Consider the following 23955-nt stretch of genomic DNA (forward strand, 5'->3'; position numbering starts at 1 on the left):
TGCGTTCGTCGGCCAGGCAGATGCCCAAAAAAAAGCTGAAATCGAAATATTAAAATAAAGCGTCGTCAATGCAGCGCTGGACAGGCAATGTGAAAAAAAAAAATGTAAAAACTAAATGAATTCAACGTCCGAGTCTGGAATGTTCGACTCTGATTGGCTCTTACAGTCAGAGCAAGTGGTACAATAGTTATCAGCAATATTGTACGAGGAGCAGTTATTCTGTCAGATATTTTATTATAATAGTGATAATTTAAATACGATACTTAAAAAAAAAAAAAAAAAAAAAAAAACGAAAAAAAAAAACAATAAACAGTGAGAAAGATGAGCTAGACTCTATGGATTATAACTAGTACTTTTCGCTTGTTTTACTAATAATGCGAATAATATTATTAAAATCATACAAAGTATTATACAATTATTCCTAAACAATAAAAAAGTGGAGTTTATCGATAACAGGTGTGTGTATTTATTTTCCTTGACCAATTTTTTTGTATTTTATATAGTTACAGTGGCTATTTATCGCGCACTACTCTCTTGGTGATCATTATGCAGTAAAAGAAGAAGAAAGAACAAAAGAAGGAATGACATAATAATGTAGAGACAAAAAGTATTGTCAATAGCTAAATTAAGATATGCCATTCATAAGAACTGCTGGTGTCAAAAACTAGGTTCGTTACGAATGATGCATGTTTTTCTTTTTTAATCACAAAAACTTACAAACAGGTCTGCTTAAAAAAAAAAAAAAACCTAAAAAAACTTGTGGGGAAAACCTCCCTGACCTACTCGTTGGTACAAACATTTTTTTGAGGATCATATTTTAAATACTTTCGTGATAAAACATATTTAAAACATATGGAATGTTGTGACAGTCATCGATTTTGTTATTTGATAAATTTCAAATAATATAATGTAAAATAAATAAATAATCAAGAGTCAAAATTGAAAATTTTTAAATCTAATAAGCTTATAAGTTCAGAGCTAGTACACTTTTTATTAGTTATATAATACATGGAAAAGTTACTTGCTTTGAGATTTTTTATACAAATGATTTTGAACTCTACGATATTTAAAAAACAATAAAAAATAATCATCAAACAGAGCTGAGACTGCTAAGTGTTAATCAGGACTTTGTAGATTACATTTAATGTCTTTCATTTAAAAAAAAAATGAAACGAATTTTATTACATTAAATAAATTCATTATAAAACTATTTTAAGTAAATTATATCTATTGCAAAGGTTTACATATATTTTTTATAGCTACCATTACTTCCAATACAGTTTTTTTTTTATTCAAGGAAACTTCCGATAGCTTAAATTAGATTTTGAATGAAAAGATTGACCTGAATCAAAAATATTAATTCATATTTATTTTATTTGCGCAACTTCTTATCTTTTGCTACGATAACACTTTTAAATTGATCGGAATCATTACTTTCAATCCTAATTACACATGTTTATCTAACTATAGACAAACATTACTTTGTTGATACTCTTGTACGCTTGTCCCATGAGAAATTAGCTCCATAGGTACGTGGTTTTGGATTGTTTTCATTGGGTTGCTGAACAAAATAATTCCATCCCATGTTTTCACAATGTCTTATAGCATCCTCCTGTGTAGGAAAGTTGACTCTTGTTGCTTGTAAGGGATCTCCCCTGAAAAATAAATCATTGTCACAGTTTTCTTATTATTATTGTAGGATTTAAAAATTAAAAAAAAAAAAAAAAAAAAAAAAAAACAAGTTATGCGATGAAACACAGTAACAGAAACGAAATTCCATAAGGTATATGTCTGTAACTTACGAAGAACACCATCCCATGAGTGGATTTTCCCAGCGCTCTCTGGTATCAAAACAAATTTGCCAGTGATGAGTATTGTCTGTTCCAGACTGCATGGCATTTTTTGATGGCATGTAGATGCGAACAGTTCTCGTCTTGATGTGCTCCTCTGGTACACCAGAGCATATACCAACAGCATCTAATTCACTTTCGATGGTGATGTAGTTATTCAAATCCTTGTCATGTTGAATCTGTTCTCTACCTCTCATCACATCGTGCAAACTTTCACGCAAAGGTTTGTAAACCTCCACGGACTTTTCGTCTTTTGATTTCGAAGCTCTACTCAGAGTTGAGGTGGAAGAAAGATACTTGCTATTGAAAATAACAGAACCAACGGTAAATTGTAAATATTACAAAAAATACACATATTGACTACAATAAGGATTACATAAAATCAAGAGGTTATGTTTAGGTAAATAGGGTTTACACTTTTGACAGTTTGTTTAATAAAATTGTTATAAGTATACGAATGTGTAAGTGTAATTACCACTGCGAAGAGTTATTGATAATACGATTCACATTTCGTATCAGTAAGGCTTTGGAGCCCATATTTTCCGCACTACTGAAATTTTGACTCAACTGTGAAGTTTAGCAGAAGACACTGAATTTCGTATGAGCAGAAACAACCGTTTGACAACGAAAACAAAACGCTGATATGCGGGAGCCCGCGAACTATACGAAATCGCTCGAAAAAATTGTTTTCGATACAAGAAAAGTATAAATAATCGTCAAATCACGTCTTTAACTTTTGTTCGGTAAATAAAAAAACTAATACGTCATGATAAAAGGCATGCTGAAAAAAAAATTTCACGCTTGCTTCCATTTTTTTTTTTCTAATACTTATTTGAGTCCAATATCAAACACTTTGGCGATAAAGCATTTATAATTTTTTAAACGAAAAAACGCTAAGGTTGTTAATTAAAGGCTGTTAATGAATTTAATGAAATCATTTCAAATTCGTGACATTAAGCGCTTGGAATCTCATACGTTGAATTTTAAGACACTTTGATCTGATAACCCTACAATTTACAGGATGATAAATAAAATTTCAAAATCTTGTGAAATTTACCTCGATTTAAGATAATAATTAAAATGATTCGCTGTGATAAATTTAACCTTCGAGCACAGGCAATCATAAAAATGTTGCCCTTATATCCATGCATTGGGGTTCATGGACTCGGCAGAGTTTGATTCCGATTGTCCAGAAAAAAAAAAAAAATCATAAACGTGTAGGGGTAATTTTGTCACAGAAACGCTATCACCACTGAAGCTATGGATAGCCCCACTCACGTGGCGAGCACTATTTTTCGTACACCCATAAACGTAATTTAAATCATAAAAGTATACAGTTTTTTTGTTATATGTGACCCGTACAGATACGTTTTAAAACGGCAAAAGCCGCATAGCTACGGGGGATGGAAAAAAAAAAAAATTTCTAAAAAAGATATATAGGTACTCGTACACACACGATGATGAGTGTTGAAAATGAGACTCATCGTGTTTTTTCTACACTTTATAATATCTGTGCATTTATACGACGTGGAGCATAAAATTGAAAGTATAGTTGTACCAACAAAAGTATACAATATTTGAAGGCACTAATACATATAATAATTAGTACCGCTCGAGCTGCAGGGGGGTGATGGGCAATCGGGTGTGATATGACGCTCACCACCGTGACGTCATTGCAAGACGGGGGGGGGGGTGTCTGCGGTATATATCCATGCACATGTATTATGTGTATAGGTATACAATACGTACAGATATAGATTACACGGATGCTTGCACACGGTCTCGATATGACTGAGCGTTACGTATAATATTACGCGGAAGCAAAACACGGCCGGGGCGCATGCCCGACACCCCCTGCAACGCTATGCCAGCACCTCTCGCCCCTTCGATCCCTCGGACGCGCCACCGTGTATACCCTCTCCGCACAATCTCGGTGCGCGAGAACGCGCGAGCCTCGTCCGGGCAACTCCAGGATTACAATGGGTCATAACGTGAGTGCGCCTCTATACTTAATCATCATTTATCATCTCATCTCTTTCAAAGTCGCTAAGAAAACCAAAACGAATTTTTTTTCCAACCAAAGTTTTTTTATCACCACAGGGATGCGGGGTGGGGTAAGTGTACGGGGGTTGTCCTCATAAATTTTGTACCTTTGCACACATTGCACTCGCTCGGCTCAGCTGTTTTGCTACTCGCGTGTGCTTACCCACTACAACATAATTATTGTACCGTATATACGCGGGTGATGTAGAATATTACGGTGTGATGCGTGTATAGGAAATATAGGGATACAGGATGTCTTTTATAATAATACGTCACGTGTTTAACGATTGAAACTCTTTTAACCCGCCTTTAATGCTCTACTCGTAAGTATAATATACATTGTGTGTACATAATATATACCCTCACGGGTTGGTACACTTTAATATAAAAAAAAAAAAAAAGTATATACATTGCGCGCCACAGGCGATGATGATATATGGTAATGGGCATTTAAAAATATTATTTTTTATTATACGCATATGGACTATAATACGTGTGTAATATTATATAGATTTGCGAGGAGACATTATAGTACATGATAATGTTGCGTCGCGTATAATATACAGTCACTAACATTTTATCAATTCCAATTTAATTTTTCGTAATAATTTGTGTTTTTCATTCGTCGATCCAGCGAGTTGAATCGTTCCTCTGCTCATCCGCGGAATGAAAGTGTAAACCCGCGTAAAGCCACAAAAGCGTATAATATACGTGATTATCGCAATGACAAATAACAATAATAATTTTGCTTTGCAGGTGAAAATAGGGATGTGCCTGTCACTGGTGCTGGCGGTTATTAACACGGGCGTGGATTCCGCGACGCGGCACATGATAGCCAAGAGAAATTACAGCGATCAGAGTGTCGAGGGCTACTTGGCCGAGGTAACATTCAATACGCGCAGTATACATGCTGTGTGACTTACTCTCCGCCGCCCCGGGTAGGATTACCCCACTTTCCAAATTTAGCTGCCCATCAAATTTTCATTGAACCTTTTCAACGGGAATCGTGTAACTTGTGTCCCAAATTGACATTTTTTTTTTGTTTTTTTTTTTTTTTTTTTTCATACGAAAATCTTTACTTTCTTGGGATGAACATTTTTCCACCCCTAAAATACAAGTAAACCTATGGTTTTTTGTGTATATACCTCTTTAAAAAGTTGAGTTTAAAATTTAAAAAAAAAAATAGATTTTAGTTCCGTCCGAATAAAGCAGATAATTCACCCGGAATTTCGTATAGTGGAGTCTAATGGATGATATAAAAAAAGATTAAATACGTTGCGCGAAGAATTATACATCAACAGAACCGATTGATTTTTGACCACGAAAAAAGCATAAAATTGCACAATTTTAATTTCTCTACTTGATTGTCTTGCGTTACAAAGTATCGATTCAAAGTAGATGAGAGACTATGAAAAAAAAAAAAAAAAAACAAAAAAAAACAGGCAATAACAGCGCATTGGTTGAGCAGAGAACCTGCTGGTGGAACGAGGTGTGCAAGGAGGAGTTCCACAGCAAATTTCGTTGCCGGTGCCCGCGTTGGGCCTATTGCCGGGCTCCCGGCCGCTACTACGACGCCCACTGCAGTATGACCAGGACCGGCTACATCTGGACCCAACCCGAGACTTCGCTGATGCTCGAGAACGTCGGCAAATAACAAACACCCACGTTGCGACGTGTGCACAGCTACACCTCGCGACGTCGTGGCTCATCCGCCAGGGAGAGGGACCGGGCCGAAGCTGCCTCCCGCTCCAAGAATGAAAAAGTCAACACCGAGGGTTGATTTTAACACCTCTTGTGTTGGTTTTATTTTTTTTTAAAACCTATGTGTTTTTGTTGACACTTTGTTTGTTTTCTTTTAAGAAAAACTAATTTTTTTGCTCGTCACAATTCGCTCAGTAAATTTATATATTTTCGTTACTGGTTTTTTATGCGATTCTGGGAAAATCGTTAATTTTCGTCAATGTTATCGACCGATTTGCGTGAATCGGGTTTAAGGTGATTCCATTGGAAATCAGACTTGGGCTGTTTCGTTGATCTCGAATCCCGATCAAGTTCGGAAAACAAACGGTTGTTCGAGCATAACAATATGCATGTATGTATACTAATGAAGATTTATTATACATCCATGGGGGTACTATGAAATTTCTTATGCCTTTAAAAATTTGTGATTTAATTGAACGTAAACTTAGAGCAGATTAGAAAAAAGTTGTTTGTTATCTTATAAATTTAAAGATATATAATAGAGTAGTTGAGTAGAAAAGAAAAAAAAAAAAGTTAAACATGCTCAAGGGAATTTATTTTCTTTCGAGCGGGCTTTAGATGAAATTTAATATTTACTGATAAATCACTTGTTCAAACAAATAACACACGGAAGCAAGATAGAGATTGTTAAAATAAGAAAAACACGCTGATTTTATTCACATAAACAGCTGCCATGAAAAGTTCGAATATTAAGCAAAAAAAAAAAAAAAAATTGCCTACTCATAATTCAATAGCAATCGTATATACTTATTTTGCCTTTAAAATTTTACATATTATCAGTTTTTTCAAAATTAACGTGTACAAGGCTAAGATTATCATTGAATAAGTTGAATACGTTAAAAAGTTCAATTGTACAGCATGTGGTAGACTGGTAGCGTCGGAGAAAAAATTACACGACAGATAATAAAGATAACGTCGTAATGAATTTCAGTTCGGTTTTACAGCAACAGCATTCTTTCGAGTTAGATATCTATTGTCACGTACGTGGCTTGGCCTTCTACACGTAACACTACGTAGAAAAAAAGCTCTATGTATAATAAAAATGTTAGAACTCTCGTGTTCGTAGGCACACGTTTTGTTGAGACTTGTTGCATACAAACTTGTTGAAAAATTAGAACTGTTATGTGCAGACACGTTGTTCGATTTAAAACGCATAAGTATCTCTAATAAATAGCAGAATTTTAACACGATATGCCAAAACCTTCCAGGACATTTATTCAGTGACATACGCACATGCACATTCACACGTACACTCTGAAAGACTTGTCCATGTTAATATTCATAAATATGTATACTAAAAAAAAAAAAATTTCAATTTTAAAAAATAGGTCTTAACACGCATATTCCAATATGTATATATAAGTGTGTATGCAAACTTGTGAAAAAATATATGAAATGTAAATATATGTAAGTTGAAAAGATATTAACATAATATACTATTAAAGTTTCCCGTATTTTTTATTATTTTTCATTACTATTGTTTAGGAAAAAAAAGCCACTGCAATAACGAAAAACGTATACACGTACACTAAGTGAAAAGTTGTATGATTTTATTTTCCCATTGTAAAGTGTACTTTAACGGAAGAACGAGTAAGTGGGGCAAAGAGACAAAGCATCGTCGTGCCGTTGTACATCCTAATATATATAAGGTAAGTACCTCGATTGCAAACCAACAAGCCCACTTCCACCATCCGCTTGATAACTGTTATTTTCCTTTTATTTTCTTCAAATGCTGTTTGTTGAGGTGGGTCATGGGTGAAACGCACGATGGTTGACAAAATAAGAAAATACTTTGAGAAATTTTACACAGAAACGACCATTTCTCTAAAATTTGGGTAAGAAAATTAAGCAAGAAAGCGGACAATTTTTTAAATTTAGAACAAACGCTCATAAACACTATTATGATTTGCGTTTTTGAAAGCTTATTATTCATCTCTTGTAAAAGACAAGTATTCTGAAAAATATACGTATAAACGCGCCCTGGTGAAAAGATGATGGAACCGGAACGTTAAACAAAAATACATATAAATTCCTTCCAAAGTTCTAGTTGGAAAAATTAAAAAACGGTTTCAATAATACGATGTGCAATGTATTATTGAGAAATCAATGTAATACATATAGTGTCTGTCTAACCTTTATTGTTACAACTATATAGGATTTAAACCTGCAAAATAATGTTAACCTTTTAAGATTCAGAAGTTTCCCAATGATCTATATGACTTATGGAACTTAAAGTCACGTGAGAGAACAATACTCCATGCAACTCTGAATCATAGAAAATAGGATTTGTCAAGTAATTTTTGTACACAGAATGTGTATTTTTCATTTCTTATTAGATGCTTTTGCCGAGGAAATATTGTTTGACTTTGGACACAAATTATGAACAAAAATTGTTTTTTTTTGTGCAATAAGGTATTCTATTATTTTTTTTTTAAATATACTTGTACGAGTAATTCTCTTCATGGTTTGAAATCGTAAATCCAAAATATATTTTAAACAACGTACCCACTAACCTACTACTACGTACATATAAGTACTACTTAATAGACGTAACAGCTAAAAATATTAAATTCGATTAGTGTGAAATCAGTAACCAAGTAGATACACACCCGATTATTTCTTATCATAGGTAACGTTGAAATTCGACGTCGACAAACGATAACACATTCATTTTGTGGAATTTTGAAGACCACAGCAAAGAACTTTACTATACTTACACATTTTTGACTCTTCACAAGCAAGATATAGCTCACAATACGTGCCGAAGCTATTAGCTCTTGTCCACGAAATCGAAAATTCCACTCGAGGCTATATTAAGTACTGGAGTAAATCATTAAAATTTTACTTGAAAATACGAAAAAGTACAAGTATTTCACGTGATGACGCAGTTGTTTTTTTTTGTTCACGTGTATGGTTTAACTAAGTACAGCACGTGATTCATCGTCAAGTCGATTACAATGTTCAAGTATAAAACACGGCCGATGCCGGTAGGTATAGCGTAAACGTGCAACGACCGTGCGGAGCTAACCGAGCCAAGGCACCGACGCAAAAGGTGCTCGCGCGACAACGCAACCGAGTATTTCAGCGCTCTATATATACCTCTAGCTGAGCCCGTGTATAGTTAGAGGCCGTGTACGTGGGTGGCGGTGGTCGTAGTTCTGTGTATTGGTGGCCCCCCTCTCTCCACGTTTGCGCACTGAACACATTTTGAGATTGAAAGTTTCGCGTAGACCTATATGTGTCGTCTCGTCGTCTGTCGTTCTCTTTCCGTTGGACGAGTCTGTGCGCGTGTGTGATCGGGGGAGGTGCTATACGTACAAGCATATATAAATATACCGTTTCGGGCGTGCTAGCTGGTATGGGAACCCTCGGGAAAGTATAAAAGGAGAGCTCGTGAGTCGCTAAGCGTGGAGGAGAAACCCAGGCGGGTTCTCTCTCTCTCCTACTTATTCGGCTGCTGCTGCAGCTGGAGCCTCAGAACGTCCCGTGCCGTCGTCCGCACTTGTACACCCTTGATTAAAACCCGTGCTTACACAGTCTTCCAATAATTTTCCAACCTCGTGCGCCACATACTTATACCTATACTTGAATCCGTTCGTTTGGTGCTTCTTTACAAGAAACTTACAACGCATGACAGCGCTAGGTATCACCGCTGGTGCTCACCCGTTGAGCAAAGGAGGAAACCACGTCGTGTCTTTATTACATACACATATTATCATCCCCCTTTTCTTCCTCTTGGTTGTCTGTTTCCTCAGGTAGACGTAGACCGACATCTTCGTCGGCATAATGGCCCTCAGTCAAGCGTGTGTGGTGAGTAAAGTCCCCTCATCCTCTAGGTGTGTGCGTATATAGACATAAATATGCCAACAGCATCGGCAGCGGCATCAGCCTCGACTTTGCAGAAACATAAATCATATAATTATATACACGTCCCTCCCGTCGAGGCATGCCTCTCTTCGGCCTGCGACCGAATGCCGCTGAAAACCTCGTCGGAGTTCCAATTTATACTCTCTTGCTAGCAAGGGGGGCACTCTCCCCAGCCCACCGAGGAAGCGCCACCGCTCTCCTCCTCGGCGCGGTACTTGTTCTGGCCTCTCGGCGTGACTTTCATCATTGCGAAACTGGTGCTGCTGCTGCTGTTGATGTTCCTTATACAAGTATAATCATACGATCTTCGCCGACAACGATCATAGTTTTCAAATGACCAAATCCACTAGCGTTTAAAGTTACGGTTCATCACACAAGTTCATGATGGGTTTAAGTTAGTGACTCGGACGTTGTTGCTTTTAGTGCTATTGTGTAAGAGATGTCATTTTGTGCTGACTATTATTGATTTCTACGTTTAAACTATTAAATTTTTTTTTTTTGGAAATCAAACTTCAATGATGTAGTTGTCATAACACGTTGGTCTTGCCAATTGTGATTTATAGAGGGTCGAAATGCATCCATATTAAAACTTCACATTGTCTCATGTAGTGTTTTATGCTTATTTATAGTCATGTGATTTATTTCAGATAAAAGTATATAGCACGGTTATAGATGATGTAATATCTGGTGTACGTGAGGCTTTTTTGGATGAGGGTGTTGATGAACAAGTGCTTCAGGAACTGAAGCAAATATGGGAAAGTAAGTTGTTGTCCAGCAAGGCTGTGGAGCTGAACCTTGATACTCCAGAGCCACAACCACCTCAGTTGAATTCAACAAAAAACAATGCGTCTAACAAAAGCAGCTCTAAAAGTAAGATATCGCTTTAATGATACATTTTGTGCTTGTAATGCCAGCAGATGAAGCAAAATTTTAGATTTTACAAAGAAGTCACTGATGTAAGTAAAATTTTTTTTTTTTTTTCAGAAAATAGCAACGCCAACCATGCTAACAATGCTCAAGCAAAGTCGGTTCCTATGGAGGAATTGCCCATTCCAACCCAGCAAAGCTTACCGGCTCAACCTGTGCAACCTCAGCAACAGGTTCAACCACAGCCACAGCCTCAAGCGGCTCAACCACTGCCTCAGACTCAAGCACAGCAACTTCAAAATGCGCAACATGCGCAATCAATGGCATTGCAACAGCAACAAATGCAAACACAGCATCAGCCCATGCAGCAACAACAGCAGCAGCAACAGCAAGTTGTCACTCCGGGTGCTGATCGACAAGTCTCCATACAGATAAAATTGCCTGTTCATGGAAATTTGCCCGAGCGACTAATAAATGTTCATGTTCCTGCTGCTGCCCTTCAAGGTGAATAACCCAAATTTTCCTAATTTGAATACCATCTTTGTAAAAGTTTTCAAACAATCAATTCAATTTTTTTTTATAGGGAACCAGCTGCATTCTCTCTTTGCTGGGCCCGTTATTACTGCTGCAATATCATTGCCAGTTCCATTTGCAACATCTTTACTACAACAGCACGTCAATACTACATTTGAACATCTTTCTGGTTTTACTCCAGTGCCCATCTCTCACCCTGTACAATTTTTACCACAAAGCAGTGCCAACCTTATGCAGCAGCAACTTATTCAAAACCAGGTAATTCAAAACTATTGAAATTTTGGCTGGATTTTGCAAAGCTCATTTTATTCACAAGTATATAACGTTTTTTAACAGCAAGGCAATATTGCTCAGTTGGATGGTACTGTAGGTGATTCAACAGATGATGATGATGATGAAGAAGAGGAAGACAATGATGACGATGATGATTTGGATGAGGACAAAGAGGATGAAGAAAACGATGATTCTGGTGCAAGAGAAGAAGTTAGTATTGCAATTAATATGAACCTTGTTGATACAGTTGTTAACTTAAATTTTTTCTACCCAGGAACCACTTAACTCGGAAGATGACGTCACTGATGATGACCCAACGGATTTGTTTGATACTGATAATGTAGTTGTTTGTCAATATGATAAGGTAGGCCATTGTTACATGTCCACATATTATAGCGTAAGAAATATGTTAGTCATGATATTTTATTTGAAAATGCTTTCAGATTACGAGGAGCCGAAATAAGTGGAAATTTTATTTGAAAGATGGTATTATGAACTTGAGTGGTAAAGATTTTGTTTTCCAAAAAGCCAATGGAGATGCTGAATGGTGAAAAATTACCTTGAGCAGTGTCAATGTTCCACAATTGACAACTGCCAAAACTTATGGACTGAGAAACAGTCAAACTGTTTCCAAACTAAACATTCACGAATTTATGTTGGTAATCGCCAATGCAAAACTTTTGAGTTGTTTTTTTTATTCCTTAACGTGCAAAACATCAGTAATTTGCTCAATTACTTGATTTAAGTGTATAATTTTTACTAATATGAATGTAGGCTTTAAAAATCTGATTATCATTTGTTTGTTGTATACTATTAAGCAATCAAGTTTAATTTATTCTGTTGCATTAAAAGATAAATATTTGACCTATGTCTAGGGTCAAAGGAAATTAGAAAAAAAAAAAAACTTTTTTTCTGAAGTGATAAGACTTTGCAGCAACTACATGGATTTGTAATGTTACACAGATGCCTATACATTGATCTCTGAAAAATAATACAAGATTTACTTATTTTTAACATGTATTTTAATTTGATACGATCCACAAACGTGCTATTAAAAATTTAACCGTGAACATCTATAATTTGGAAAACAGTTGATAAAATTTATATTTGTAAATAAAATTAGTCAACGGGATACATGTAAATAACAACGTAATGTGAATTTTCTGCCAAAAACTAGTATCATTTAATCCTTGAATTATTTTTCAGCATTTAGCGTCTTTATTTTTTGTACAGTTGATCTAAACTTTTCTTATAGAAGTACAACATTTTTAACAATCAACATGCAAGGGCACGAGTGCCTTAATTAGTTTTGGATTGATTATTTTGTTTTCACTTTGTCATTTTCGTATAATTATTGTTTTATTGTGTTTTTAAATACGTATCTTATTTCCTCTCATAAAGACGGTGGACGGGATAAAGTTTCCATTAAAATTAGTGAAATTTTAGCTTTATGTGTAATGCAATGTTGACTTCAACCATTATCTCGCCAAGAATGTCATAAATATGAATGTATATACATTATGAGAGGGAATGAACAAATAGACGTTTTTTGAAATTTGTGCAAATATCTTATAAATAAATGTATCTTATATTGTTAACATCAAATTTTTTCCTGATTTTACAACCCTTACTTTACCGCTAAATACGAGTGACCGTCTTAAAGCGTAGGATATTGTGTATTAAAACAACGTGGAATAATAGTGTATTTTAATTTATTAGTCACCACACAGCAACTTTGATGGAATTAAGAAGACTGTAAGTGGTAGTTACAGAAACAATACATTTACATTGATTATTAACTCTTTCGTAGAAAGGAAGTTTTTTCGACCAAGTATTCCGCGTTGACAGTTTTTATTCCTATTTTTTCTGTTCTTAGAATATTCTAATAAAAGTTTTATGAAACTTATTATTCCAATGCAGCAGCACCAGAAATAATTTCAATAAGCTCCCTGGTGATAACGGCCTGTCTGGTACGATTGAAGGTGAGAGTAAGCTTGTCAATCATCTCTCCAGCGTTTTTGCTGGCATTATCCATGGCAGTCATTCGGCTAGATTGTTCGCTGCATGCCCCCTCTTTCATCGAATAGAATAGCATAGACGCCAAGGAGAATTCCAAATAACTTTGGATCACCTCGTCATCCAACGAGTCGTAAACGGAAAGCTTGGGCGCAGCAACAACCGCACCCTTATCAAACAATGGCAAATTGTCGGTGACGTAGGATACAACAGACCTGAACCTGTTGTAGATAATTTTGCCAGATCCATATGTGTATCTGAAACGAAAAAAAAAAAAATTTTTTTTAATCCACTAACCAAAACTTGACAAGTGGTAAGTGTGTGACGGCGCCAATAAAATCGTAAAACTCACTCGCTATTCATAATCTCAGCAGCGACTCTGGCAGCATCGTTGAACGTGGGAGGCTTACGACCAACCTCAGACGCGACAAAAAGAATATTCTTGCCAAACAGGCGCTGAAGGATGGCACGCGACTTCTCCCCAATGCAAACAATCTTGGTATTCTCGCGTTCGGTCGGATTGGCGAGCAGCTGATCGCGAATGGTTCTGGACACGCCGGTGTGTACAGCACCACAGAGACCTCGATCGCTAGTCACTGCAACCAGGAGTTTCTTGGGCTCGGTCTCGGGAGCCGTGATCTCAGCTTGCTCGTAGAAAGTTTTGGAGCCCTGACCCAATGGCCTGGCCTGTTTAAGCTCTCGCTCGGCCCTGTTGTACTTAGCTGCTGAGACCATCTTCATGGACTGTGTGATTTTTTGAATATTCTTGACCGACTTCAACCTCATGGAGATGGCCTTCAGAGTAGCCATGTTACGTTGTTGGATCTGTGGCTGCTGGGCAGCAGCCAGCACCAGGTTCGTTCCTTGGCGAAGCATTGTCACTGCTCAGATGAACTGTTCCTAAAATGAAAATACGTTTATTTATTTATTTTTTTTTTTTTTTTTTTTGACATTTCATATAACGTGTGTATTAAAATCCTGTTAGTTCAAAGCTTTTCAACTCTAATACATAAAGATTGATAAATGAAACAACTGATGATAACTGCCACTGAAACTTGGATACATTTTTTTACAACAAAATAATTATTATTCAATGTTTATCACAAATCACAAGTGCCACACTCATCATGGCACGATATGGATTTGGCTTTTTATTTCTGCTACAACCTGACAGTAACGAAACAGAAAATGTAATGATTTCAGCCCATAGAATGCCAATAGAAGTCCAATGACACACGATCAATTTTTTTTTTTTTTTATTATCAAACAGATTTAAAAAAACGGAGCAACATATTCTTAAAAAGGCAGTGGAAAACTATGCTTGCGTGGAAACGATCAATTGAGTATTAGTACTAGTGCCATGTCTAATTAAACACATAACAGTGAGTAGGTCTCCCAAAACAAGAGCACCACACCACGGAAATCCGTCCCAAAAAGTCCAAGGATCGCGAGAGCCCTTGCGATCATGTACCTATCACACAATTATTCACAGTCACAGCAACGGCAGCCAGAATCACGCACGCATTTATGTAATCGCTGAAACTGAGATGGGTATGACGACCGCCCTCGCCGTGTATTTGGAGCCAGCAGCAGCGGCAGTTATGCGAAAAGAGCCAAAAGAACAAAGGTGAAGAGCTGCGCGTAAACTCACCACTGCCTCGACGGAACAACCGCAACCAAAAGGTGCGCTTCTGTGCACAAAGTCGTCCGGACGATGATCTGACCAGAAGGAGACAGTGCCGCTGCGGACGACGACGATTAGGAGCGATAGGAGCGACGAGTACGAGCCAGTGGGACGGCACCACAATACATATAAACACTGCTGCGTCGATAACGCAGGTAGTCCGAGTAGTCTGACTTATCGGTTATACGTTGAGTGAAGCAAAAATTTGTTTTTTCTCATTTACGCGCGCTCTCGTTGTGCTTGGGATTCATTAGTAGTTGTTATTTCAATCACTTTTCACATCAAGTATTTCTTAGATTTCGTCATATTGATTGAGTTAATTTATCACCTGTGCAGTATAATCGTGCAATGCATAGATTCGTTCACCTTACAATCCAGGGACGGTCGGGGACGGTGTGAGCGAGTCGGAGACGAAAGTGAACAAGTGCTCTTCTCCGATCGTCCCTGATCGTCCCTGACCGTACGCGATGCGCAGTTGTACACGTTAGGTTAGATTAATGCAAAAAGTAAACAAACTTGTTTGTATTTGCACTTCTTTATTTACAAACTATTGTTTACATACAGCATTAATCTAACCTAACGTGTACAACTGCGCATCGCGTACGGTCAGGGACGATCGCGGACGATCGGAGAAGAGCACTTGTTCACTTTCGTCTCCGACTCGCTCACACCGTCCCCGACCGTCCCTGGATTGTAAGGTGAACGAATCTCATATGATGTAGTGCGCGCGCGAACTTTTATTAAACGGGTACCTGATTGTTTTGGTTGATTTCAGTGTTTGATAGATTACTTCATAGGACAGGAGAAAAAAAAGTCGTTAGCTAAAATGCCTTGTGAGATGATAACCCTGCAACTCGGCCAATGTGGAAACCAGAGTAAGCTCAATAGTACTTGCATTGTTTTCTATTTCTGTGTGTAAACTTCACGAGTGTCACAATTGTTTTATTCTTACAGTTGGCTTTGAGTTTTGGAAGAGGCTCTGCTCCGAGCATGGAATCAGCCCCGAAGGCATTCTCGAGGATTATGCCACAGAAGGCACCGACAGGAAGGACGTTTTCTTCTATCAGTCCGACGATGAGCACTACATCCCAAGAGCTGTTCTCTTGGACTTGGAGCCCAGAGTCATTCACACCATCATGAATTCGCCTTACTCAAAGGTTTTTCATTGCTTTCCCTTTAATGTCAATAGAAGCTGTTGTGATGTGAAACGTGGATTTACTTAAACATTTTATTTTCCAGCTGTACAACCCTGAAAATATTTATTTGTCAAAACATGGTGGTGGAGCTGGAAACAATTGGGCATCTGGTTATCATCAAGGAGAAAAGTTGCAGGAAGAAATATTTGATATACTCGACAGAGAGGCGGATGGAAGTGATAGTTTGGAGGTACGTTTGCAAACAAGATTTTTCTTTCAATTTTAAAATTTTTATGAGTATAGTAAAAAACAGATTGTTTCATTGTAGGGTTTTGTTTTGTGCCATTCTATTGCTGGAGGTACGGGATCTGGTATGGGCTCTTTTATGCTTGAATCTCTGGCAGATAGGTTTCCAAAAAAATTAATTGAAACATACAGTGTCTTCCCTAATCAAGATGAAATAAGGTATGTCGCTATTGTCTACTATTTATAGATTCAATCTATAAATTATTTTTTTAAATATATGAAATTCCAGCGACGTTGTTGTGCAACCTTACAATTCCCTGTTGACGCTCAAGAGATTAACACAATGTGCCGATTGTGTGGTGGTTCTTGATAATACTGCGTTAAACAGGATTGCATCTGACAGACTGCACATTCAAAATCCTAGTTTCACTCAAATCAACAAACTAGTATCGACTATTATGTCTGTCAGTACAACGACACTAAGGTAAACAAATCTTAACTTACAAAATGTCAAACTATGAAAACAGTGCTCATTCTTATAATTTCTTGTTGTAGGTATCCATCTTACATGAATAATGATTTGGTTGGGTTGATTGCACCGTTGATTCCAACGCCAAGGTTACATTTCCTAATGACCGGATACACACCTCTTACGACGGATCAAGAGGGTGCATCAGTTCGTAAAACTTCTGTACTGGATGTTATGAGGCGTTTGCTGCAACCAAAGAATATGATGGTTTCCACGGCATTGGACAGAAACGCTGCTCACTGCTACATTTCTATATTGAACATTATTCAGGTATATTTTTTTTTTTTTTTTTTTTTTTTTTCCAAGTAGTCTCAATACAAAAAATATATTAATATTAAAAACAATTATTAGGGCGAAGTTGATCCAACCCAAGTGCACAAATCTTTACAAAGAATCAGGGAAAGAAAGTTGGCAAATTTCATTCCATGGGGACCCGCTAGTATCCAAGTTGCTTTGTCAAGAAAATCCCCTTATATTCAAAGTACGCATAGAGTATCGGGGCTCATGTTGGCTAATCACACAAATATTTCTTCGGTAACTATGAAACACTTTTTACAGCATTATTTGTAACGAGGCCATAATATTAAAAATCGAACTTTTTTTAGTTGTTTGATCGAGCTCTGCAGCAATACGACAAGCTTAGAAAAAGAGAAGCTTTTTTGGAACAGTTCAGAAAAGAAAAAATGTTTGAAGACAATCTTGACGAGCTGGATAACTCGCGGGAAGTTGTTGATTATTTGGTGAAAGAATACCAAGCTGCTACAAGAGCAGATTATTTATCATGGAATCCGAGTAAAGCAGAGTAAAATCATGTTTCTGTCTGGTACATTATGAATTTTAAGCCTCTACAACTCGATTTTTGACTCCATACGTATGGTTCCATTATGTTGAACTTATTAGATGTTAACATAAATTAATTAGTCAAAATGTTTTTTGGAAAATTTGAGATCTATTATTAATAACAAATTTTAATTAAATTTGTACAGAGTTGTTAATTTAAATTACAAGTCGAATTTTTTTGAATAAAAGGGCCATTTTTTAATTAATTAGTCATGACTATAAAATAAAAATTATCCCTCTTCGGTAACTCTCGCAAAATCTGGTGGTAGTGTAGCAATCGTTATATAGCCTGTATGACCAGGAGTTGATGCAGGATGAGCAACTGTTGTTAGTTTCACAGGATCAAGAAACTTGTTTAGGCTCTCGTTCGTCTGAAAACCAAAAATTATTTTTTTATTTTTTATTTTCTGTTAAATCATGAACGAAAAAATTAAAATTTACCGTATTTTTTACACTAAGTAAATCCAGCACAGGCAAATTTTTTTGTATAACAGTCAATTCCCTTTGCAAACATTCATAAGTTTCAATTCCTATAAAGCCTTTTGATGCTAATTTTTCACACGTCTTTTGAACTTGTTCTATACAAGGTGAAAATGAACAAAGCTTTCCTCCTGCGTCAATTTAAAAATTTAAAAATCAATTTAATCTATTTCACATACGAAATTCATTAAAAGTTAAATTTACAAAAAAATACTTTACCACTCTTTTTCAAAGATTTAACAACGAAATCGATCGTTAACCACGGAAGAGGTAAATCCAAAAAGACGGCGTCAACCTTGTGCTCAAGTTCATTTCCGAATCCTTGTGTACAAACATCTCGATGGCTCACAGTAACAAATTCATCGATACCATGACTTTTAAATTCTTCTTGAGCCAATGATACCCTTTGCTCGTGAAAATCAAATGTGTACAGGTGACCGTTTGGCCTAATTGTCCTTACCAAAGAATGTGATAAAGATCCACTACCAGTTCCTGTAAAAGCCATTTTAAAATTAAACGATCTAGCTGAACGTTGTAAAAAATAAATTCAAATAAAAATTATTTTCAAACCTGTCTCTATCACAACACTTCCAGGAACCAAGTCGAGAAGGTATATTATCAAACTTATGTCAGGTGTATAAATGATCTGAGTCCTGTGCGGAAGTGTCAAAGTCCACAACTCTGGGGTTGGCTGCAAAACGTGAGCCCAGCCTTTTGACAGATCGACTTTTGATCCGTACTTTTTACCAATAAGACTAATAACTTTCAAGGCACCGTAAGTTGTTTGGAACACATTATCAACGAGTTCTCCCTTTTTATTAAAAATTTTGTCTTTCACTTTAATTTGATGCATATTGTTGGGATTTATGTACAATATCACTACATCTCCTTCTTCAATAAAATCTTTGTTACATTTGAAACTCATTTTAACGTGTCCAACTTTTCATTAAAATTAAAAACTTGGTCTGTCAACTGTCAGTGCCTTTAAAGCACGTGGATTCGGCATTAAATTCTCAACTGTTTTTTGAAATCGCGAGATAAACGTAACCTTAAAAAATAATAAATACAAATTAGACAATAAAATTTACACTTGTTCAAATAACGTATTATACAGCAATAAAAATTGAGAATCAAAGTTTAAGTAAACATTAAATAATGCTAATGTCGTAGCAGCTGTATACCCCTCTGCACAGAGAAAAGTCAATTGAAAAAAAGCAAATGCAGCGCGAGCGCAAGGCGCAAAGTCGAGTTAAACTTGTACATGATCGAGAGTATCAAATATCGAAGGTCGACCGGACTGAAACACTTAACGATCCGTTTCGAATGACCGTCATTTTACCAGCGGGAAATTTAAAAAATGTGGCACTTCCCTACGTAACAACGGTGTGCACAAGTAATGGGACGGTCAACTCGATCGCACATTTCGAGGTTGTCAATCGGACTCTTGAAATCGAACAGCACTCGCAGTTAATCGAAATTAAGTGGTGTGAGACTGTGTGTGTGCACAGCAGTTTGGCAGTAGGGCGGATTTCATCTCACGTCAAATTCGACCCCAGCTAAAACATCACAGAAAGTGTCACAATTTCTGTTGAATTCACAAGATATTATATCCACAACATCGACGATGGTGAGTAGAATTTTCTGTTTATGTTTTTTATTGACAAGTTCATTTGTTAGTGGAATATTACGTGGTTGTGAGGATTAGGAGGACTGATCCTTAGAGATGATTCATTACTATAGTCTGCAATCAATATCTTTTCTATTTTTTTTTTATCTATTATTAGATGTATCAAAAACCTTATACGCTTTCAGATCGTTTCATTGACAAGTCTGATCAAATGATTATTTTTGTTTTCAGATCCGGTTTATCCTCATTCAAAACAGAGCAGGGAAGACGAGATTAGCCAAGTGGTACATGAATTTTGATGATGATGAGAAACAAAAGTTGATCGAAGAGGTACATGCTGTTGTTACAGTGAGAGATGCCAAGCATACAAACTTTGTGGAGGTTAGTGAAAGTATACTTGACGTTTAACATCCAAGTGTTAATCTACAGCTAAAATTGTTTCATTAATTTTTTAGTTCAGGAACTTTAAGATTGTATACAGGCGTTATGCTGGACTTTACTTCTGTATATGTGTGGATGTGAACGATAACAATCTATGCTACTTAGAAGGCATTCATAATTTTGTTGAAGTGCTGAACGAATACTTCCATAATGTATGCGAATTAGACCTGGTCTTTAATTTTTATAAAGTAAGAACAATTTTGGCTTACGTCCCGTTTTTCGGATTATTACTTATACAGTTGATTAAAAATTTTTGTTCTTACAGGTATACACCGTTGTAGATGAAATGTTCTTAGCTGGGGAGATAAGAGAAACCAGTCAAACCAAAGTGCTCAAACAGTTATTGATGTTAAATTCTTTAGAATAGATGATGTATGTACATATTTATTGGGTAATGTTGAACTCATTATTCCTAAGGTGAGATTGATCTGACTCATTCCATGAATTTATCAAAGCAGTGTTTAACTATTTATTTACACAAGACCAAACGCAAACGAACCATTCTATTATTATAGTACATTACTATACAAAAGTGATGTTGGGAGATGTTTTTTTTTTTTTTTTTTATCAATTAAAAATTTTTATTAGACTTTTGATTTCTTTTTTCATGAGTTGTTTTAATGATAATAGTTGAAAATTTGTATATTTATTTCTTGAATAAATGTGTTTTTGCTCAAGATTATTGCCCAATATTGATCTACTATTACTCCGTGAGTGGCGGTCGCAGCATGGTTGACATAAATATAGTATTCTATCTGTTGAATCTATTAAATAATATAAAATGTAGATCTGCAAGGTCTCTCTGAAATAGCAGGAGATGTATATTAGTATAAATATATTAAATTTTTTTTTATTTGAACTAAATATGTGGATAAAAATTTTGCTCGTTTGATTGAACTAAAACGTAAACAAAAGTTGTTTGCAGCTAATATTGAATAAAGGTGAAATATGTTGAAAAATACATGACCTTAAAATTAGCTGTCTAACACGCCTAAAACTGATCCTACATTGTGCGAAATTAAAAAAGGAAGCTAATGAGCTGAGTTTGATCAAACTTCATAGATTAACAATCGATCCAATCAACTTCCAGGTTTATATTTATGTACAAATCAACAAAAGTTTATTTCCAGGTCAAACAAAGCATGTTACATTGTGGCAAAAATCGCTATGTTTAAGTAACTTCACTTAATTTATAAATTAACGATTGATACACGTATATGTATACATACTTAGTTCCAGATAAGCCAACGATTAGCTGATACCGATATTACCGATACCTGTAACGCAACCTCTAACTCCTCCCTTCTCTGTCTTGTCCTTTGCTTATCGTCCACTAGGCGGCCAACCGCTTGCCAGGGCAAGTGTCCGAAATTTACATTGGCAATTGTCACATAATGAAGCATATAATTGAATACAAGAACATGGCCATCCATGGCTAGTCCAAATAAAAGTATAATACGCGCTGGCCGGTATGTGGCGTTAATAGTATTATCACTCCAATGATTACCAATCCCCTTTTGCGTCTTTAATGTTTTAATTTTCTAAAAATTAAAATTAAAGTACATTTTTCCCTATACATTGGAATCAGTACAGGTTGCCTTGATTATTAATATATAGTTGGTGATGTTGGCTTTATCTGTCATAAAACTATTTTTCGGATACCTTTGTAATATCACAATGGAGTTTTCAAATTTAGGTCTAGTATATGCCATACAGTAAATTTCGACCACAACAGTGTTGGCATACTTGGAAAAAATTTGATGTTCACCTACAAAACAGTCAACCGGTCATCATCCATTTAATGCCCAAAATTATTCTTCGCGTATAGCGCAACACCGTCGTTTCATTTTAAAAATAATACGCGAAACACGTATTTTGCAAACACAATGGTCGTGTACGGCGTTACGCCAATTGAAAGCGATGCGAAACAAAGCGTTTAATTTGATCAACAGTTTTCCATTTCGGAAGATAACAACCATATATACGTGCACATATTACACGTATTATAGCGAATCAATCAATTAACGCAAACAACACATCAGCCTCTCGCTGTTACACGTATACGCACGCGTGTTGTTTTCAACTGCACGCAATGTTGCAAGAGTCAATAAACAAGTCGTTTATCGCGTCGTGTACGTTGCATGTACTTATATACACGCGAGTTCTTCCTTATCTCGTTGAAAAATCGCCCGCTGTCTCGCGCCTACCCCTCCGTCAAAACACCCAATACGGCAATCACCGAGCGATAAAAACTCTCTTATCGACCCCTTCCCCACACCCCGTCGTAAATAGCTCGCGTCTCTACAACTTATCTCTCTCTTTTCCTCCCGGTTATTCCAAGTACAGAAAAATCCAGCGGGTTATCGAGCCCGGCTGCGCCTTCCCTCTTTTTTTTTTTTTTTTTTTTTTCTCGAGCGTTATGTTACGGTTCACAGGGTTATCGCGCGTCGCTTCGCCTCGATGCGCCTCTCTTGGCACCTTATATACCCACTCACGTAAGATTTTTTTACAATGTGCACGTTTCGTACTGGGATGCCCCCGATCGACTCGTGTATGGTATGTTTTTTTTTTTTCTCCCCTACGAATTTATCAGAAAAATAGCGCGTCTATATACGAGGGACCAACGAAAATGACAAACGTCGCGATCACCTATACCCTGTAAAGTCGAGTGTCGGCAAGTTTTGGGGGCTACACGAAAAAACAAAAGGTCACGCAATTTATCCACGTCCCGCAAAGTATGCGCGTGGAGGGTTTTTACGACAAATGGAGGATGACTCGGGAACGAGCTGCCCTGCATATTTCCCTTCCTTTTGGGTGGGTATATAATTATAATACAGACATGTATTAACTCCACACGCGTGCGAGGGAGGGAACGGCAATTAACAAGCTCTTGTCTCGAGCTTTTCGGGATAATAGCTCTCGTCGCGTATCGTAAAAGGGCGCGGTTTCTATGTGGCGTTCGCCGAGGGACGAAGAGGATAAAAAAAGAAATGCGCTCGAGAGGTACAAATAGCCGTTCGTCACTTTTGGCCGTTACTGTTTCACTCGTGTGTCTCCGGCTGACGCGTACATATATACGCTTTTTCCTTGTCCCTCTTTGCCGATCTTCTGGTATATACAAGGAGCGCGGCCTCTCTTTAATAATGCAATTCCTCCTCCCGTTTACGCGGCGCGCACATGCGGAGCTTTTAATCTATTTCCTCTTCTGTCGGTAGCGCTGTCGCGCGCACGAAAAAAAAAAACAAAGAGTCCCGCGGCGCATCAGACACGGAGCGTTTGTCTGGCCGAGATGGGACGCGCGGCAAATTCGGTTATTCAAACGACACTCGCGCGCGCACATTATATACTATAATTTTTGCGGCAGACGCGCTTCAACTCTTTCCTTTTTCTTATTTTCACTTGCGATATTTATCTAACGAGTGTCACGTGCGGCCGTGCCTTCGCGCTAATGAGACCGCCTCGTTTGTTCACTTCGATAATGCCTCCGTACAAATATAATCGCTACGTTATAACGAAAATCACCCGTATTATTGTTGGCTCCGACAATTCGATCCCCGAGCACATATATATATATATGCAAGGTACAAAGGCCGCGTAAGCGCACAAAATAATGTCCATCCGAATATATATCCCGTTTGGATCCAAGATAAATAGACACACGAAACGTATAGGTGTATATACAACCCGCGGGCTACTGTCCCGTCACTCGTTACGCTCCATCGAGCTTTTCTGCGGTGCAGCATTGCGCTAGTCCGGCGTGT

General features: G+C 37.0%; 7 protein-coding genes across 10 annotated transcripts; 4 read left to right on the forward strand and 3 right to left on the reverse strand.

Annotated features, from left to right (window-relative positions):
• Window positions 1-947: 947 nt before the first annotated feature.
• Window positions 948-2427, reverse strand: ND-18 (NADH:ubiquinone oxidoreductase subunit 18). Its single transcript, XM_014357037.2, has 3 exons — window positions 2326-2427; window positions 1803-2150; window positions 948-1655 (listed from the first exon to the last, which is right to left on the reverse strand). The coding sequence occupies exons 1-3, from the start codon at window positions 2385-2387 to the stop codon at window positions 1478-1480; spliced, it is 588 nt and encodes a 195-aa protein (XP_014212523.2). The 5' UTR covers window positions 2388-2427; the 3' UTR covers window positions 948-1477.
• A 1258-nt stretch (window positions 2428-3685) lies between these two features.
• LOC106642265 (uncharacterized) lies at window positions 3686-6930 on the forward strand. Of its 2 annotated transcripts, none has more exons than XM_014356987.3 (3): window positions 3686-3841; window positions 4650-4775; window positions 5362-6930. In XM_014356987.3, the coding sequence occupies exons 1-3, from the start codon at window positions 3830-3832 to the stop codon at window positions 5545-5547; spliced, it is 324 nt and encodes a 107-aa protein (XP_014212473.1). In that variant the 5' UTR covers window positions 3686-3829; the 3' UTR covers window positions 5548-6930. The 2 variants fall into 2 exon arrangements, with proteins under 2 accessions (XP_014212473.1, XP_014212472.1); XM_014356986.3 differs by lacking the exon at window positions 3686-3841 and adding an exon at window positions 3922-3964.
• Window positions 6931-8602: 1672 nt separating this feature from the next.
• Window positions 8603-12775, forward strand: TfIIA-L (transcription factor IIA L). Of its 2 annotated transcripts, none has more exons than XM_089591497.1 (7): window positions 8603-8641; window positions 10169-10391; window positions 10506-10892; window positions 10972-11180; window positions 11259-11405; window positions 11470-11559; window positions 11639-12775. In XM_089591497.1, exons 1-7 carry the CDS (start codon window positions 8612-8614, stop codon window positions 11744-11746), a joined length of 1194 nt encoding a protein of 397 aa, XP_089447623.1. In that variant the 5' UTR covers window positions 8603-8611; the 3' UTR covers window positions 11747-12775. The 2 variants fall into 2 exon arrangements, with proteins under 2 accessions (XP_089447623.1, XP_014212527.2); XM_014357041.2 differs by lacking the exon at window positions 8603-8641 and adding an exon at window positions 8898-9464 and having other exon boundaries at window positions 11639-12774.
• A 115-nt stretch (window positions 12776-12890) lies between these two features.
• On the reverse strand, window positions 12891-15259 carry ATPsyngamma (ATP synthase, gamma subunit). 2 transcript variants are annotated; one of them, XM_014357042.3, is made up of 3 exons: window positions 14863-15259; window positions 13564-14111; window positions 12891-13468 (listed from the first exon to the last, which is right to left on the reverse strand). In XM_014357042.3, exons 2-3 carry the CDS (start codon window positions 14085-14087, stop codon window positions 13102-13104), a joined length of 891 nt encoding a protein of 296 aa, XP_014212528.2. In that variant the 5' UTR covers window positions 14088-14111; window positions 14863-15259; the 3' UTR covers window positions 12891-13101. The 2 variants fall into 2 exon arrangements, with proteins under 2 accessions (XP_014212528.2, XP_014212529.2); XM_014357043.2 differs by lacking the exon at window positions 14863-15259 and adding an exon at window positions 14683-14803.
• A 228-nt stretch (window positions 15260-15487) lies between these two features.
• Window positions 15488-17848, forward strand: LOC106642298 (tubulin gamma-2 chain). Its single transcript, XM_023392641.2, has 8 exons — window positions 15488-15770; window positions 15850-16052; window positions 16135-16281; window positions 16360-16496; window positions 16567-16761; window positions 16833-17076; window positions 17158-17340; window positions 17412-17848. The coding sequence occupies exons 1-8, from the start codon at window positions 15722-15724 to the stop codon at window positions 17610-17612; spliced, it is 1359 nt and encodes a 452-aa protein (XP_023248409.1). The 5' UTR covers window positions 15488-15721; the 3' UTR covers window positions 17613-17848.
• On the reverse strand, window positions 17755-19201 carry Trmt61 (tRNA methyltransferase 61). The gene is made up of 4 exons (XM_014357044.2): window positions 18697-19201; window positions 18346-18618; window positions 18088-18257; window positions 17755-18017 (listed from the first exon to the last, which is right to left on the reverse strand). Exons 1-4 carry the CDS (start codon window positions 19049-19051, stop codon window positions 17877-17879), a joined length of 939 nt encoding a protein of 312 aa, XP_014212530.1. The 5' UTR covers window positions 19052-19201; the 3' UTR covers window positions 17755-17876.
• Window positions 19202-19644: 443 nt separating this feature from the next.
• AP-2sigma (adaptor protein complex 2, sigma subunit) lies at window positions 19645-20785 on the forward strand. The gene is made up of 4 exons (XM_014356985.2): window positions 19645-19753; window positions 19985-20134; window positions 20209-20382; window positions 20460-20785. The coding sequence occupies exons 1-4, from the start codon at window positions 19751-19753 to the stop codon at window positions 20559-20561; spliced, it is 429 nt and encodes a 142-aa protein (XP_014212471.1). The 5' UTR covers window positions 19645-19750; the 3' UTR covers window positions 20562-20785.
• Window positions 20786-23955: the final 3170 nt, after the last annotated feature.

The sequence above is a fragment of the Copidosoma floridanum genome, unplaced genomic scaffold, assembly GCF_036245765.1.
Source record: "Copidosoma floridanum isolate Cflo_tuat_1 unplaced genomic scaffold, Cflo_Japanese_pri ptg000013l, whole genome shotgun sequence".
In the NCBI taxonomy this organism is placed as follows: domain Eukaryota; kingdom Metazoa; phylum Arthropoda; class Insecta; order Hymenoptera; family Encyrtidae; genus Copidosoma; species Copidosoma floridanum.